Source organism: Odocoileus virginianus, chromosome 10 (genome assembly GCF_023699985.2).
Source record: "Odocoileus virginianus isolate 20LAN1187 ecotype Illinois chromosome 10, Ovbor_1.2, whole genome shotgun sequence".
NCBI classification, from domain to species: Eukaryota; Metazoa; Chordata; class Mammalia; order Artiodactyla; family Cervidae; genus Odocoileus; species Odocoileus virginianus.
Genome location: NC_069683.1, coordinates 25,336,500 through 25,353,965, shown reverse-complemented (window position 1 = coordinate 25,353,965; position 17,466 = coordinate 25,336,500). Strand labels below are relative to the sequence as shown.

The window sequence follows — 17,466 nt, the reverse complement described above, 5'->3', positions numbered from 1 at the left end:
TTTGTTTAAAAGAGATGGGGTTAAGAAAATAATAATGTGATGTGCCAATGTGGAGCCAGATAATTAAATGCTGAGACCTCTCAGAAAGTCATAACTTTGAATTATATACAGTTTAAGGAGTTCATGAAAAATGCTTGGCACTTTTCCCTTTTATTTAAATTTTTTTTTTTATGGTAATTTGACTTATCATTTTAGAAGTAGCTTTTGCATATATACCATAATTTAAAGTTACTTTCTCTTCAGTGAACAACCATGATATGCAGCATAGTTTATGTTTTAAATGACAAATGTTTTATTAGGTACCTGAAACAAATGCTATCTAGTTATGTCTGTTGTTTCTTTTAGCAGAATACTTCTGAGGCAAGAAACTAAAATCTACTTGTCATATTTTCCAAATGTTATTTATCACAGTAACAAAGAATGACTTCCCAAACACATTTGAAAACAGTAAGTAGATTTATTTGGAACACATAATCTAAAAGGGATTTATTTTGTTTATTGAGAACGATTGATTCTTAAATGCTCAGCCCCTCCCCTCTTAAAATATATTTTGGGGGTGGAGTTAGCTAAATTATAGCATAGAAAATGCAGGCTTTCCCCCTCCCCCATGAACTTGCTTTGTTAACATCTTGTGTTAGGATCAGGCCATCTGTACAGGGCTACACAGACTTCTTAATTGTACCTCATTTTATTCCTCAAACTGTGTGAGTGCTCTCTTCAGTTATATAAAAAATACTGAATCTGAAATATGTCCTGTAAGTCTTTAAGTATTGTGTGCTTTCAGAAGACTGTTCATATTTTTTTATAACATTTTGAAAAGCTGTTTCATAATTCATGTATCAGTTGAATGTTTTTGTTCCCCCTTGTGGCAGTTTTTCTTGAAGGTGCAAATGAATACCGGTTGTGATGATGTGATATGGATACTTATCCATAAGGAGTTAGCCTGTCTGTCACCTTGTTTCCAATAACCTGTTCAGAAGCTAAACAGATGGTAGTGACATTCAGTTGTTACTGATATGGGATCTAACATCCTACTTTATGTCTTTACTTGGTCCTGAAATGAAACGTTTTCATCAGCTGATAGGAAATAGCATGGTAAACATTTTTTCATGAGTTCTGAAATAACACTTTCTTGGTATAACAGCTCCACAAGATACTCGATATTTCCATTGGTTTAACAATTGAAAAATAAAGAGCTAATGGGAAAACTCTAGCATTTCACTTTAAATAGAGTGTATAGAGATTTCTGAATGTTTCTAAAATATTTCTTGCTGGGTACATGAAAATTTCAGGGCTAAGACCTGATCATATATACATTTCCATTTATTTGTGCTCTTAGTTTTAGGGACCAAATGAGCATATATCTTTATTTCTCACCATGCGGTTAGAAGTATTCTTTGTGGAGCTATTTTAGGTGCTCTAAATACCTTTGCATGCTTTTGGATATAAGATGATCATCAGGAAGCTACAGACCTGCACCTTTTCTCTCCCTGACATTTGTGTCTTTGTACAGAATAGGAAAAACAGGCCTTTTCATCATGGTTATGATAGATGTTGTGTTGGTATTTGAGTATACACCAGAAGATGACTAAACGGAAATATTTTAAAATAAAATTGTATTTGTTTTGCCTTTTTGACTTGAAACAGTCTTTTTTGCCACCAGTTTTTAGAATTTCCTAAATTATAAATTCATCCTGATTTTAGTATGAATGTAATGAGTGTGATAGGTCGTCCTTTTTATTGTCCAAAAAACAAAACAATGATTAGCTTCTCCAAAAGTGGTCAGCTACTATATTAAGGACATTTTGTGTGCATGCTCACTTCCTTCAATCCTGTCCGACTCTTTGACACCCTGTGGATGATAGCCTGCCAGACTCCTCTGTCCTTGGGATTCTCCAGGCAAGAGTACTGGAGTGGGTTGCCATGCCCTCCTCCAGGGGATCTTCTGGACCCAGGGATAGAACCCAGGTTCTCCTCATTGCAGGCAGATTCTTTACCACTGAGCCACTGGGTAAGCCCAAGGACATTTTGAGTAAGTTTTAAATCTGGCATTTTCCTTAAGGCTTTTGGGATAAGACCTGAAAGGTCACAATTTGTAAGGAGTAGAGACAATCGCAAAGTAATGAAAGGTTATTTGGAACAAACTTCTGTTGTTCATAACTTCCCATAGAAACAATGTTGTAAGTAATTTGTAATGTTGTAAGTAATGTTAGTTACTGACAACTGATTTGTGCTAGCTACTGTTTTAAGTGACCAATGCAAACACTATTTAATCCTCAAAGTAATCTTTTGAGGTAGGTATTGTTTATACCTTCTTTTTTAAGAATTGGAAACTGAGACATAGTGACATTAATAAACTTAAAGCCACATAGCAAGCAAGTACTGGAGCAGGGGTTTAAACCTGGGCATGTTTCATTACTGAACTGGACAGCTTAGATAGGCTGATACTGTAATCTACCTATTTAATGAGTTAATGATTGTTTATAACTGGCCTGGACCCCTGACTATCATTAATATCCTTATTTCAGTGTTCTGTATCATTGTTGTCCGTCTTTTTTCCTAATTGAAACATACTCCTTTCATTTCCATAGCACTGTACTTTCTGACTGTCCTCTTTCCTCTCTGGGCTGCTGCTTTTTTCTGTTCTTCACTAGTTCTTAACTCCTCTAATCTCCACATGTTGTTTCCTCAGGGTTTGGGGTTGATAGGATTTCTTGTCCATTCTGTGCTTTGTCCTCGGATATCACATCCATGCCCATGACTTAAAATACCATCTCTAGAGATGCCCCCTATGTACATCTAAAGCCCAAACCTCTTCTGAGCACCTAGTTGCGTATCCATCTACCTCTTCGAGCTTTTATTGGCTATGTAGCAGAAATCATTAGTGATGAGCTCACCCCACCTCTGCCTCTCGAGTGAAGCCTTTCTCAGTCACGCCTCTGTCCATCTAGTCGCTCAGGCCAGAACCCGGGAGTTGTGCGTTCACTGTCACCAAACCTTGCAGACTTCTATTTCATCTCTTAAATAATATCTTGAAATTGGCTACTTTGTGTTGCTGCTGCTCCAGCCTGATCCAAGCCACCATTATTTTTCTCTTGGATAACTAAGTAATCTTCTTCCTTACCTTCCTTCTGTTCATTCCTTTATTTTTTAAAATGGAAGTTTAGTTGATTTGGGGTTCCCTGGTGGCTCAGATGGTAGAGAATCCGCCTGCAATGTGGAAGACCTGGGTTCGATCCCTGGGTTGGGAAGATCCCCTGGAGGAGGGCATGGCAACGCACTCCAGTACTCTTGTCTGGAGAATCCCCATGGACAGAGGAGCCTGGCAGGCTCCATGGGGTTGAAAAAAGGCAGATGCAACTGAGCAACTAAGCACAAGCACACGGTTGATTTACGGGCTGTGCCGATCTCTGTGGAGCAGGGGTGACTCAGGTTTACACATATATACATTCCATTCTTTTTAAAATATTCTTTTCCATTATGGTTTATCCCAGGAGCTATAGTTCCCTGTGCTATACAGTAGGACCTTGTTATTTATCCATTCTAAATGTAATAGTTTGCATCTACCAACCCCAAATTCCCAGTCCATTCCTCTGCCTCCCTCACTTCAGTTTGTTCTGTTCATAGAAATCAGAGTGATTTTAATTTAATTTAATTTTTGGCTGTGCTGGGTCTTAGCTGTGGCACTTGGGATCTTTCTTGCAGTATGCGGGATCAGTTCCCTCACCAGGTATCAAACCTGACCCCTTGCATTGTGAGCGTGGAGTCTTAACCACTGGACCACCAGGGAAGTCCCAGAGTGGTTTTTAAAAACACAGATATACCAGTTTGATCATGTTGTTCCTTTGCTTAGTACCTTTCCATTGCTACTCCTACACCTTAAGGTCAAATTTAAAAAAATCTGAAATGTGTCGTATATGGTCCTGCATTTACTGGTCCATTTAAAATTCCTTGGGTCATCCTAAATTCCTTTCTACCTTAAAGCTCTCCTACACCCTGTCCCTTCCACCTACCTCTCACCCTTTCTCTATCTCCCAGCCTGACTTCTTAAGGTATTTCATGTTAGAAACCTGCTGCCGTTCAACCTCTGCTCCCTGTTGTTTTGTGCAATGGTATATGCATACTATGTTTCAGCAAAATTCTCAGAAATGTAATTACATACCTATATGCTGTGTAGGTGGGGCTTCGCAGGTGGCCCAGTGCTAAAGAATCCACCTGCAATGCATGAGACAGGAAAGACGCTGGTCTGATCTCTGGGTTGGGAAGGCCCCCTGGAGGAGGAAGTGGCAACCCACTCCAGGATTCTTGCCTGGAGAATCCCATGGACAGAGGAGCCTGTTGGGCTGTGGTTCCTAGGATCACAAAGAATCGGACACGACTGAAGCCACTGAGCATGTGTGTGTACTGTTTATGTAGTAGATGCCTTCCGGTTTAGAATGGACATTCTTTGAGGGACACTGTGTTTTGCCTACTGCTCTATACCTGGTACGTACTGTTTTGCTGTTTAGTCACTAAGTCGTGTCCGACTCTTTGTGACCTCACGGGCTGTAGCCCACCAGGGGCCTCTGTCCATGGGATTTCCCAGGCAGAAATACTGGAGTGGGTTGCCATTTCCTTCTCCAGAGGATCTTCCCAGCCTAGGGAACCTGTGTATCCTGCCTCTCCTGCATTGCAGGCAGATTCTTTACCACTGAGCCATCAGGGAAGATGGTACTCTAGTGCCTGGCATGTGAAAGTTAAAGTGGAGTCGCTCAGTCGTGTCTGACTCTTTGCGACCCCGTGGACTGTAGCCTACCTGGCTCCTCCGTCCATGGGATTTTCCAGGCAAGAGTACTGAGTGGGCTGCCTTTTCCTTCTCCAGGGGATCTTCCCAACCCAGAGGTCGAACCCAGGTCTCCTGCATTGCAGACAGGCGCTTTACCACCTGAGCCTGGTATATAATTGTTGTTTAATGTTAATACGTATTTATGGCATGAAAACCAGAACTCTGAGCATGGGAATTGGAAGGCCCTTGTTCCTTGCTGCCGTCTCTAGTGCCATTCCCCACCTTCCCTGTCTACTCTGTAGTCGGGACCAGAATGAAGGGTTCAGGGCATTTGTGATTGTCATTGATAGGAAGTGTGGAGGTGTAGGCTGCTGCTTGCTTTCTTCCTTTCCTTATTATACTCTTCTGGAGCAGTGTGAGCACTAACGTGTGTATAGCAAAACACAGGAGTTTTTTTTCTTTCATTAAACAAATATTTGTGTGCCCACTATATGCAAGGCACTGTTGCCTTTATCAAGTATATTTCTGCAGTGAAAGCTTGAGAAGTCCAATGGCAAATTCATTCACTCATTAAAATGTACTGAGCATCTCTGAGTTTCTGTTACTAAGCTAAGTTCTACAGGGTACTGCAAAAACGAAGGAGACACTGTCCTGCCTTTCAAAGAACTTGCAATCCAATAAATGGAGTGTAACCTTTAAAAACTGTGAATCACTGTATTGTACACCTGTAACTTACATTATACATCAACTATACTTCATTTAAAAAAAACACAAACTTGTAATTGAGAAAGGTTACAGGATCATATGCTTGCTGCCTCTCTGTCTACTTGGCTTTGAAATGCTGAAGTGCCTAAGAAGCTTGGCGTTCCATCCTTCTCTTCCTACTCACCCTTGGTGAAGTTGCCATATATATCAAGTTATTTTCAAATCTCTATCTCTAGATTCATATCTAGCTATCTCCCTGTCATCTCCATTTGGGTATTGAATAACTATTTCAAACATAATATATCTAAAACATGATTATTGCCCTAGCCTCCCAACCACATTCTCCTTTAATCTTCCCCACCTCCGTAAATAATGCTACCATTTACTTTGTAGCTCATGCCTAAGAGTTTGGAGCCATTTATGATTCATTTCTTTCATATCCACTCCCTCAGTAAATCCTGTTGGTTTGATCTCCGTATGTATATGTTGCCACATGGACAGTTGAGCTGTCTCCTTGTTTCTACTTTAGCCTTTCTATAATAGAGTTTATTAACAGGCAGAGTTAACATTTCAACATATAAATCAGGTGATGTCATTACCCTGCTTACAGCCTCCTCTTGTTACTCAAGAAAATACAGTCCTTATCGTGGCCTCTGAGGTTGTAAAGTGGTCTGAGCCTTGGCTAATTCTCCAACCTAATCATTCCACTCCATCCACCATCCTTCAGCCACATGGGCTTTATTTCTATTCCTGAAATGTGCTAAGATTATCTGTGTCTTCGGGATTTCACACTGGTTGTTCTTTTTATCTGGAGTTTCTTTTCGGGTCTTTACTGCTACTTCTGATCATGTAGGTCTTCACCCAGATGTTACCACCTCAGAAAAGTCTTCTCTGACTGCCCTGTGTAGAGTAACTTCTCATCACTGTATTATATCACAGAGTTTTATTTTCTTCATTGCATTATCACTCTCAAGTAATTTTGTAGATTTATATGTATCACTTGACTTCCCTGGTAGCACAGCTGGTATAGAATCCACCTGCAGTGCAGGAGACCCTGGTTTGATTCTTGGATTGGGACCATCCCCTGGAGGAGGGCTTGGCAGCCCACGCTAGTATTCTTGCCTGGAAAATCCCCATGTACAGAGGAGCCTGGAGGGCTACAGTCCATGTGGTCACAGAGTTGGACACGACTGAGCAACTAAGCATGTATGTATCACTTACCACGGCCCTTCCCCTTACCACTAACCACCACTAGTAGAATGCATGTTCCATGAGAACAGGGAGCTGTCTCTGTTTAGGCAGAGACATCTGTTTAAGGCAGTTTAGAGAAATGGTTGAATAGGATAAGCTCTTAAGTCAGAATTTGGGGCAGGGGGTTGTATTTTGACTCCACCACTTGCAGTATGATCTTAAAGAAATCTATTAATTGTTCTGTTCCTGAAGTTCCCTGTGTGAAAAGAGGAAGTTTTTTTGAAGATTGAATGAGAACACAGAAAAACGTCTAAAATGGTGTCTGGCATATAGACGAGTGTATAGCATATGAGCATTATTGTCAGCACTTAGAACAATATCTGGCACATTGTCAGTGCACATAAAACATTGAGTGAATGAAAGAAATGACTATAGTCCTAGGCAGAATGCTTGTTTTTTTTTTTTTTTAAAGAGGTATACAAATGTTTGGGAGACTTTGAGGGAAAAGTTAAATATTGAGTTCAAGAGGATTAAGGAAGCATTTTTCAGGTGTATTGCGTACAGACTGATCTGAATTTTTGTTAACATTGAATAAATGGCATAAGGTATTAGCAGAAAGAAGGCACTTTTGAGAGCAAGTGTTCCAAAGTGGGAGGGAGTGGAATCTACTAGATTAGTTAAGGGGAGGTCCTTGAACTGGCACGGCATCACTTCTGTCGCAGGTTACTGGTCAGAGCAGTCCTGGGTGCAGTACAGAGAAGACCTCATTAGAGAGGTCGCCAGAGTAATACTCTTCCACAGTGTATTAGTACTATGTTTTCGAGGGCTTTTGATGACAGACAGTGGAGTTTAGTCTCTACTGCTCAGTAGGGAGCTTTGAAATTCAGATTTTTAATAGGCATCATGATGATGATGATATCAGCCCCAAAAAAGAGTTTTAATAAGATTAATTTGACAGTCAAGTACAGAATGCTTGAAGTATCATTTCACTAAGATGTGAGAAAAGAGCACATGTAAATGTCCTAAGGCCAAAACAAGTCTGGTAATTCCCTTTTCTGACTCAGTCTAACCCTATATCAGTGGTTGTCAAATTTAAGAGTCCTTCAGAATCACCCAGCGGACTTGTTGAAATACAAGTTGCTGGATCTAAACCCAGAGTTTTTCAATCAGTAAATCTGAGGTGGAGCCCAATAATTTGCATTTCTAACTAGTTCTTAGGTGATGCTAGTGATGTTTATCACCTTATCACCCTCCTCTTGCCATTCTTATCTCTGCTTAAAAATCATCTCTTCATGAAGGTGTTTCCTTACCACCAAATCTCAGCGGCCCCACCCAGTTTGTCTTTTCATCCTGTTCATGGGGTTCTCAAGGGAAGAATGCTGAGTGGTTTGCCATTCCCTTCTCCAGTGGACCACATGTGCGAACTCTGTACTATGATCCGTCCATCTTCAGTGGCCCTACACAGCGTGGCTCATAGTGTCATTGAGTTAGACACGGCTGGGATCCATGTGATCAGTTTGGTTAGTTTTCTGTGATTGTGTTTAGTTCGGACATGTAACAACGGACTGGTTCAAAATTGGGAAAGGAGTACGTCAAGGCTGTATATTGTCACCCTGCTTATTTAACTTACCTGCAGAGTACATCATGAGATATGCTGTACTGGATGAAGCACAAGCTGGAATCAAGATTGCTGGGAGAAATATCAGTAACCTCAGATATGCAGATGACACCACCCTTATGGCAGAAAGCGAAGAAGAACTAAAGAGCCTCTTGATGAGAGTGAAAAAGTTGGCTTAAAATCCAACATTCAAAAAACTAAGATCATGGCATCCGGTCCCATCACTTCATGGCAAATAGATGGGGAAGCAATGGAAAGTGAGAGACTTTATTTTTGGGGGCTTCAAAATCACTGCAGATGGTGACTGCAGCCACAAAATTAAAAGATGCTTGCTCCTTGGAAGAAAAGCTATGACCAACCTAGACAGCCTATTAAACAGCAGAGACATAAATTTGCTGACAAAGGTCTGTCTTGTCAAAACTATGGTTTTTCCAGTAGTCAGGTATGGATGTGAGAGTTGGACTATAAAGAAAGCTGAGCACCAAAGGGTTGATGCTTTTAAACTGTGGTGTTGGAGAAGACTCTTGAGAGTCCTTTGGACTGCAAGGGGATCCAACCAGTCCATCCTAAAGGAAATCAGTCTTGAATATTCATTGGAAGGACTGATGCTGAAGCTGAAACTTCAATACTTTGGCCACCCGATGGGAAGAACTGACTCATTGGAAAAGACTCTGATGCTGGGAAAGATTGAAGGCAGGAGGAGAAGGGGATGACAGTGAATGAGATGGTTGGATGGCATCACCAACTCAATGGACATGAGTTTGAGCAAGCTCCGGGAGTTGGTGATTGACAGGGAAGCCTGTTGTGCTACAGTCCGTGGGGTTGCCAAGAGTCAGACACAACTGAGTGACTAAATTGAACTGAAATGAACATAAAATATGGGAATTTTAGAGATGTTTACTGAGCGCCTGTCATGGCGTTTGGAGCTTGGAGTATATTAGTGAACAAAACCTAGATCCCTGCCCTGATGACTTTTAAATTTGGTATGTGGAGTGAGACAGATGATAAATAATAAACATAACTTTGTAAATTTTCTGGTATTTTGGTAAGTGATACGAGAAAACACAGGCTTATGAAGAATGGAAGGTGAATGAGGAAGGCAGTGTAGATTTAAATCGCAGTCTAATTGAAATAGTGATATTTGGTAGTCTTTTGAAAAGAAGTATTTTACATTGAGAAACAGTACTTCAATAAGAGGTTCCCCCCCATCCCAGTGACGCAAATGAGACTACAAGCTTTGTTTAAAAACACATTGCCTACTCTTTTGCTAAACTTACATACAAAACGTCTTCCTTCTTTGTGAAATGTTTATCCTTTTGCTGCTGCTGCTGTTGTAAATTTTAGGAACATGCTAGATGACTTATTACCGGGATGTTACACAGTTTCTGAATTTCCCTTGGGCCAATGCAGCTAGGCTTTTTCCTGCCTAGGCCATTCTGCAATCAGGTTTGTTTGGTTTTTTTCCTTTTTGTTCATTAGTAAGCATGTGTTCAATAATGTATAGAGGTACTATATAACCTGAAGAGGTAAATGGGAGAGCATGGACCTAGTTTTAGCATATGCATTCATTTTTCTTTCATTTTTTTTTTCTAGAACCATGACCACAGATTCTCCCTTGACCTCTGTCTCTTTTATCTCTGAAAAAAGCATACCGTTTTCACATTGTTCCTTCAACAGCAACAAGAATGCTCTTATCTTGGGGTCTTTGGGCTGTTTCCTGGACTAGGACCACTCTTCTCTCTGATAATCTGTCTATAGGGCTTTCTCCCTCACTTTCAGTTCAAAATGTTGCTTTGTTAGGCCTCTCCTTAGTGCCCCTGTCCCCATCTGTCCTCTGCTTTATCACTGTGTTGCTCAGTACCCTGCTTTAAGTTTCTTTGTAGCCCTTGTCAGTTCTTGATAGTAAATATTTCTATATTGTTTATTGTTGACTCCTGTCCATTAACCCTTGGATGTTTCTGGACAATCCAAGTTGAGCTGTTTAGTCCTCCCCTCTTCCTTCTCCCTTTCCAAAAATATCTGTCACATAATAAGTCTTCAGTAGATATTGATCTAAATAAAGAATATAGTTGATGCTGGAAATATATTCTGCTTTGGGTTATTATTTGATATCTCAGAGTTTAAATTTGGCCTCTGTAAATTTAAGTTTCTTTAGGGATCCTGACTATGTAACTTATCCTATGTTTGTAGGCCTATAGGATATAACTAAATATAAAATAATGAAATTTTCGTATGACTTAAATGCCATCATTCTTATTATTGTATGATCACTGATCCTATTTAAATAACTTGGAACAAGATTTGTCTGACTTAGTGAAGCATGATAAACACAAAAATGCAATAGGCTGAAATACTTGGGCTTGGATCTGCCTAAATTAGATGGCTTAACATTTGAAAATATTTCTTATATTGAGCAAACTGCAAACTGAATGTTGATTGGATAGAACAGCTGGTACTATCCCCTGTTAAACAGACGTTAAGTTATTGAAGTTAGTTTTTTAGACAGTGCCAAAGTAAGAGTGTGAACCATTTGAAAGGATAGGGTTTAATTAGAACAGTGGTGATACAAAAAAACAAGATGGTCTTTTGCTGTTAGTATCTTTGTATTACTTTTTTCTTTTTAACAAGAGCAAGTTTGGACCCAGTGATCCTAACTTACAGCATAGAAGATGATGGTTTCAGACTTGGTATTAAAAGCTAATCTAGGGCTTTCTTGATGGCTCAGCGGTAGAGAATCTGCCTGCCAATGCAGGAGATGGGTTCAGTCCCTAGTCTGGGAAGATCCCGCACGCCGCCGAGCAACTAAGCCTGTGTGCCACAACTAGTGAGCCTGTTCTGTAGAGTCTGGGAACTGCAGCTATAGAGCCCAGGAACTGCAACTACTGAAGCCCATGCACCCTTAGAGCCCCATGCTCTACAACAAGAGAAGCCACTGCAACGAGAAAACAACTCATTACAACTGAAGAGTAGCCCCCACTTGCCACAACTAGAGAAAAGCCCATGCAGCAGTGAAGACCCAGCATAGCCAAAAAAATAAGTAAAGTTATATGTATTTTTTTAAAGCTGATCTAGTATACTGGCCAATTAGCATATACCTATTGTGTGTACACCTTTTGTGCACTCAGGATTTCCCTGATAGCTCAGTTGGTAAAGAATCTGCCTACAATGCAGGAAGGAGATCCAGGTTCGATTCCTGGATTGGGAAGATCAGCTGGAGAAGGGATGGACTACCCACTCCAGTATTCTTGGGCTTTCTTTGTGACTCAGCTGGTAAAGAATCTGCCTGTATATGGAGACCTGGGTTGGGAAGATCCCCTGGAGAAGGGAAAGGCTACCCACTCCAGTAATCTGGCCTGGAGAATTTCATGGACTGTATAGTCCATCTGGTTGCAAAGAGTTGGACATGACTGAGCGTGTTTCACTTTCATTGTGCACCTTTGGTTTCCCAAGTGGCTCAGTAGTAAAGAATCTGCCTGCCAAACAGGAGACATGGGTTCAGTACCTGGGTTCAATCCCTGTGTTGGGAAGATCCCCTGGAGAAGGAAATGGCAACCCACTCCAGTATTCTTGCTTGGGAAATTCCATGGACAGAGGAACCTGGTGGGCTACAGCCCATGGGTTCACAAGAGTCTGATGTGACTTAGCGACTAAACAACAGCAGCAAACATTGTGCACCTTATTATGAATATTGAGCATCCTTATAAAGTATACTTTGGAATGAGTTTCTTATTCAGGTTTAATGGACATGTTTATTAAGAAATTTTAAGTTACTTTAGCTTGTAAATTATGACACTGGAATAACATTTTATGAACTCTTTTTAAACTATTATTTCAAAATGTATACCTTTTCTCCAATGTTCATTATAATTTCTTCTGTAGTCACCTTTGTTTTGGACCAGGAATCTGTAACATGAATTAGTAGAAGTTAATTTTTCTCTACTACAAACAACAGCAGCATTTTTATTATGGAAAATTTTAAACCAAACACATTTAAAAGCTGTAATGAATCTGTATGTATCCATTAGCCAGCTTCTACAGTTTTAGCACATGATCACTCTCCTTTCATATATGTCCCTACCAACTTTGTCTCCCTACTTTGTATTTACTTTGTTTTATTTCAAAGTGAATTTCATGCCATGTATGTGTCTCTTTCAACCATAAGTGTGTTTCTGAAAGATAAAGGCTTGAAAATTTTTAACCTAACCATAACATGTAGGATATTTTAAGACAGTATATAAATATTCTACTTTGGTGTCTGAAATCAATCTTAAAATAGTATAAATAATATTGTACAATTGCAGTTGTATAAAATACTAGTGGTTTTATTAAAAGTTTTTGGTTAACAGGCTTACAGATTTCTGGAAATTTCCTTAAAGAAACCTGTTGAGCATCTGGAAAATTTCTGATTACTTTTTAGTGAAATTTATAGGACATGTCTGAAACTAACACAACATTGTAAACCAACCATACTCCAATAAAAGTTTAAAAATTTATAGCAAAAGAAGAAATAATATCGTATCAAAATGAAAGGTAAAAGTTTGGATTTTGATTCTCCTGAAAATCTTTTTCCCTCCTCAAAACTGTTGTTTATCAGGTTCTTGTACTAAACCAGAGATGTACAAATGTTTGTCTACAAAGCTGTTCACCAGTGTGAATTATCATGTGTATCTGTAGAAAGTATGTATACACTCTAGAATTAAGTGTATATCTTCAGGAAGATTTTCCTTCCTTAAGGCCAGAAATCCTAGACCATGTTAATATTAGTGAACAAAATTATGATGAATAAGAATTCAGTTCTACTAGTTTCTCAAACAAGGAAGAAATTTAACTTGGTAAGGGAAAGACTAGGCCACAAACGGTAAGATACAATAAAGAAATTAAAAATACTTCATAGTACTTACATGTTTGAACCGTGGAGACATGGATTCTACTGTACAGTATAAGTAACCAGCCCTGTGTGTGCACTTCCAATAATCTCTTCCCAGCCTGAAATGAGAGAGGATCATTCAGGACCCACATGTTGTTTTTGTCTGCCTCTTAAATGAATGTTAATGTCTGGACATTGCAATTGTTAATACACTGCAGCAGTTCAAATCACAAAATAATCTGCTTTGACAGATGTTATTTCTTTTAAAAGAAAAACGTTATAGAAAAATATTGGGGATTGAAAAAAATTGGACCTGAAATGTTTTCTTTGTTCAAAGGAAAAGTCAGTAATGCAGGTGATGACAGAAATAAAAAAGGAAGATGGGATGGAATTTTGGAATTGTGTCCAATTCAGGTCTTGGTGACTCTTGTCATCACAGAAAGATAGCCAACCACATGCCACATCACTGTCACATTCGATTTTTTTCCCCGACTGAACAAAAGCGGAAGCCCTGAGTAGCCTTGACTTTGGCATCATCTCTCTTGGGCATCTGTTCCAAATGCCAAAGTCTGTCTCTCTTTGTTGTGGATAATATTTGGAACTGGTAGATTGGTCTTTGAATATGTTCTACTGCTTCACTAGGCAGGAAATACCATACTACTTATTTCACTTTCTTAGTGAAAAACAGAAACACCCTCTATTTAACAAATGTATCATTTATACAACCTGCGGTTGGATTTTTTCGTAAAGATCAATTAAAACAGATTTACTTAATTCAAGAAATCACACTTGATTTAACAATAACTGGTACAAAGGACCAGTTGTACCTCCTTTATACCCATTATCAGTCGGGGCCCTGCATGAAAAATCACTTCTCTTAGATGATTTATTTGAGACCACTTCAGTGGTGAAGGGCTCAGTAGTATGGTTGGGAAGAGAATTAAGGGAACCAGAAAGGGATATTGAGACACGGAGTGAGTAACGGCAGTGTGAAGCCACTTCTAGGCCTGTGAAGGGACACCAGTTACTGGAGCCCAGACAGAACTGCAGTTGTGAAAAGATGCAGCATGACTGGAACCATGGTTGTGATACAGGGGGGGATGGACAGATAACACGCAGGCGGCTCTCTTCTGCTTTCTAATCTCCTGCAGAACCTACCTCTAATGGGCCCTGAAGAGCCAAGGTGATGCAGTGTATAGAAATTATGTATGTAATGAGATAGTCTGGGAAAAAAAAAATTAAGGCCCAAAGAAGCTGTAAGATGATGAGCTCTCATTAGAGATAGTGATTGCGGGCCATTTGACTCCTCCAACTCTTTCTAAAAAAAAATTAACAGCTTTATTAAGATTTAATTTACATACCATAAAATTCTCCCATATTAAGTATACAGTTCAATAATTTTTAGTATATTTATATCACCAGTGTCACCACAGTCTAATGTTTGAACATTTTCATTACCCTGGGAAGAAACCTCATTCCCCATTCTCAGCCCGAGTCCTAGGCAACCATGAATTCATTTAATGTCTGTAGATTTGTTTTTCCTGGACATTTAGTATAAATGGAATCATAAAATAAGTGTTCTTTTCTGTTTGGCTTCTTTGTCTAAGCATAATGTTTTTGAGAGTCATCCCTGTTATAGCATGTATCAGGACTTAGAAATGCTTACAGTGGAGTAATATTCCATTGTTTAGATATAGCTGGCTTCCCAGGTAGTTCTAGTGGCACAGAGCCTTCCTGCCAGTGCAGGAGACATAAGAGACGCAGGTTCGATCCCTGGGGCGGCAAGTTCCTCTGGAGAGAGGGAAATGGCACCCCACTCCAGTATTCTTGCCTGGAAAATCCCATGGACAGAGGAGCATGGCAGGCTACAGTCCATAGGGTTGCAAAGTTGCGGACATGACTGAAGCGATTTAGCATACTTTTGCTTATTCCCTAGTTGATGGCCATGTCACTTTTTGGCCCTTGTGAATATTGCTGCTGTGAATATTTGTGTAGAAGTATTTAAATGAAAACATGTTTAATTTTTCATGGGCAGGAAAATTCTACCTAGGAGTAGAATTGTTGGGTCATGTGATAATGGTGTTTCACATTTTGAGGAGCTCTACCAGCCTTTTCCAAAGTGGGTGTGCCATTTTACATTCCAACCAGTAGTGTATGAGGCTTCTAGTTTCTCCATATCCTTGTCAACATTTCTGATTATACTGTTGTTGTTTTTTTCCCAATTATAGCCATTACTCTCCTGAAAAGTTTACTATTTTTAACACAGAGCTGTCTCTTCTCACATGATATTCTGCAAAGTCAGGTTCAAAGGAAAGGAGATATCTTTTCTGATCAACCATCTTATTATTCACTTTTTTTAAACTAAATGGCATCACAGTGGAATTACTCATCAGTTAGTAACCAACTTCATTAAGTTCTACATCCCTTAACACTTGTTTTTAAAGCAGTTTTTAGTGAAACTTGGGGTACTTACATATAGTAATGTTTGTATGAGAGAGCTGTTATGACAATAAGAGGTCTATTTGAGTTTAAGATTTCCTTTGTTTTCAGTTTTAGTTTGGGAACTGAGGGAAGTTTTGTAGCACATAGCAGCTAGAGTCACCTTTTAAGTGCTATTTGTCACCCCCTTGCTTAAAAATCCTTCAGTTGTTTTCCATTGCACTTGAAATGCAATAGAACCCAAACTTTTTATTGTAGCCCACAGGTTTTTCATGTTTGCCCCTTGCCTACTGTCTCTCCAGTGACTGGGTCTGCTGGCGCTCTCCCCTTCCCTCAGTACCCTCGAAGCATGTTGGTCTTCTTTCAGCTGCTCACCTCAGGTCACAGCCAACTCTTTTCCTCTTTTCCTGTGGTTTGTCACAAGGCTAGCTTACTGCCTATTCCCTTTCCATGGAGACTTCTGATTGCTTTGTCCTCCAAAAGTAAGTGTCCACTCACTTCAGTCCTCAGCTCATTTCTCAGGGAGGATATTCTTTGAGCAATTTCATCCACTTTCGTGACTTCATAAATACGCAGCTGGTAATAACCCCCAGTTGTGAACTGTCTGCTCAGTTTTCTTGGCTGAGTTCCAAGTGGGGATGTTCACTGTCTTGAGTATTTCCCACACTCACTCTTGCGAACACCTTCTGGCTGTGCTTAACTGCTCAGTCGTGTCCGACTCTGTGACCTCAGGGCCTGTAGCCCGCCAGGCCCCTCTGTCCACGGGATTCCCCAGGCGAGAATACCGCAGTGGACTGCTGTGCCCTCCTTCAGGGGACCTTTCCACCCCAGGGATCAGACCCAGGTCTCCCCCATTGCAGGTGGATTCCTTACCGTCTGAGCTACCAGGAAAGCCCAAGAACACTGTAGTGGGTAGCCTATCCCTTCTCCAGGGGATCTTCCCAGCCCAGGAATCAAACTGGGATCTCCTGCATTGCAGGCAGATTCTTCACCAGCTGAGCTATCAGAGAACACCTTACCTCAAATTTAATGCATCCTCCGTCAGACTCCTTCAGATTTGTTCAGCCTTAAGAGTGGTTCCCCATCATTCATGGTTCCTGCATCTTCCCCCACAAATGGTTATTGGCCAAGTCTTGTCAGTTCTATTTTTCAAGAGTTCTCAGATGTCTTAACTACTGCCACTGTTGTTTCTGTCTTTATCATTTTTTACCTAGATTTCTGCAGTAGGATCTTGGCTTTCCTACTTTAAGGCTTCCTGTGTTCTTCACAGTGCTTCTCAGATTGTCCTTCTAAGAGTGATTCCCTCCTTCTGGTATATGGCAGAGTTGAGTGTATAATGTGAAAAAACACACCAGATGATGCTGATGAGCACCCCTGGTTAAAAACCATTCTTTTAAAATACAAGTGTAATCATTTAGCAGTGATTAAAATTCTTCAGATGCTCTTCCTTCCCTTGAAGAAAAATGTGAGATTCTTATGTTGACATGTGATTTTCTATAATATGGCTCCTGTCTGACTCATAATCCCTGTCCCTAGTACAACCATGCAGAATTACTTAAAGGTCTAATGTATCATCTTAGTTACATTTCCAGGTCTTTATATTTGGTGTTGTTTTCTTCCTGAAATACTCTTCTTTTCTTGAATAATTTCTCCTCTTTCTTTCAGTACTCACCTGTCATTTCCTAGAGGTAAGCCCTATATTATATAATGTTTGTTCATTTGTTTACTTATGCCTTTTTATTTCTGTGTCTTCTAGTGCCTAGTATAATGCTTGGCAGTCATTAAATGTCAGTTGTTTAAATGCACATCTCATCTTTTAAGTGCAGTAATAATAGCATTGATTGAACATTATGTGCCAAACATAGTACTGTGGTAAATGAT

At 39.9% G+C, this 17,466-nt stretch overlaps 1 protein-coding gene across 7 annotated transcripts in view; it reads left to right on the top strand.

The window, feature by feature from the left end:
* Positions 1–17,466, top strand: part of QSER1 (glutamine and serine rich 1) — a 79,312-nt gene that overhangs the window by 2,339 nt on the left and 59,507 nt on the right. For 2 of the 7 annotated variants that reach the window (XM_070473208.1, XM_020899038.2), the window contains exon 2: positions 349–447. The exons of 2 other annotated variants lie outside the window; for them this stretch is intronic. Coding sequence is in view for 1 of the 5 variants with exons in the window: in XM_070473206.1 (XP_070329307.1) it covers positions 6,606–6,676 (71 nt within the window). In the remaining 4 variants the exon portion in view is untranslated. Of the gene's footprint in view, positions 1–345; positions 448–6,519; positions 6,677–17,466 lie in introns of those variants that run through there. 3 more of the 7 variants (XM_070473207.1, XM_020899037.2, XM_070473206.1) reach the window with 2 other exon arrangements.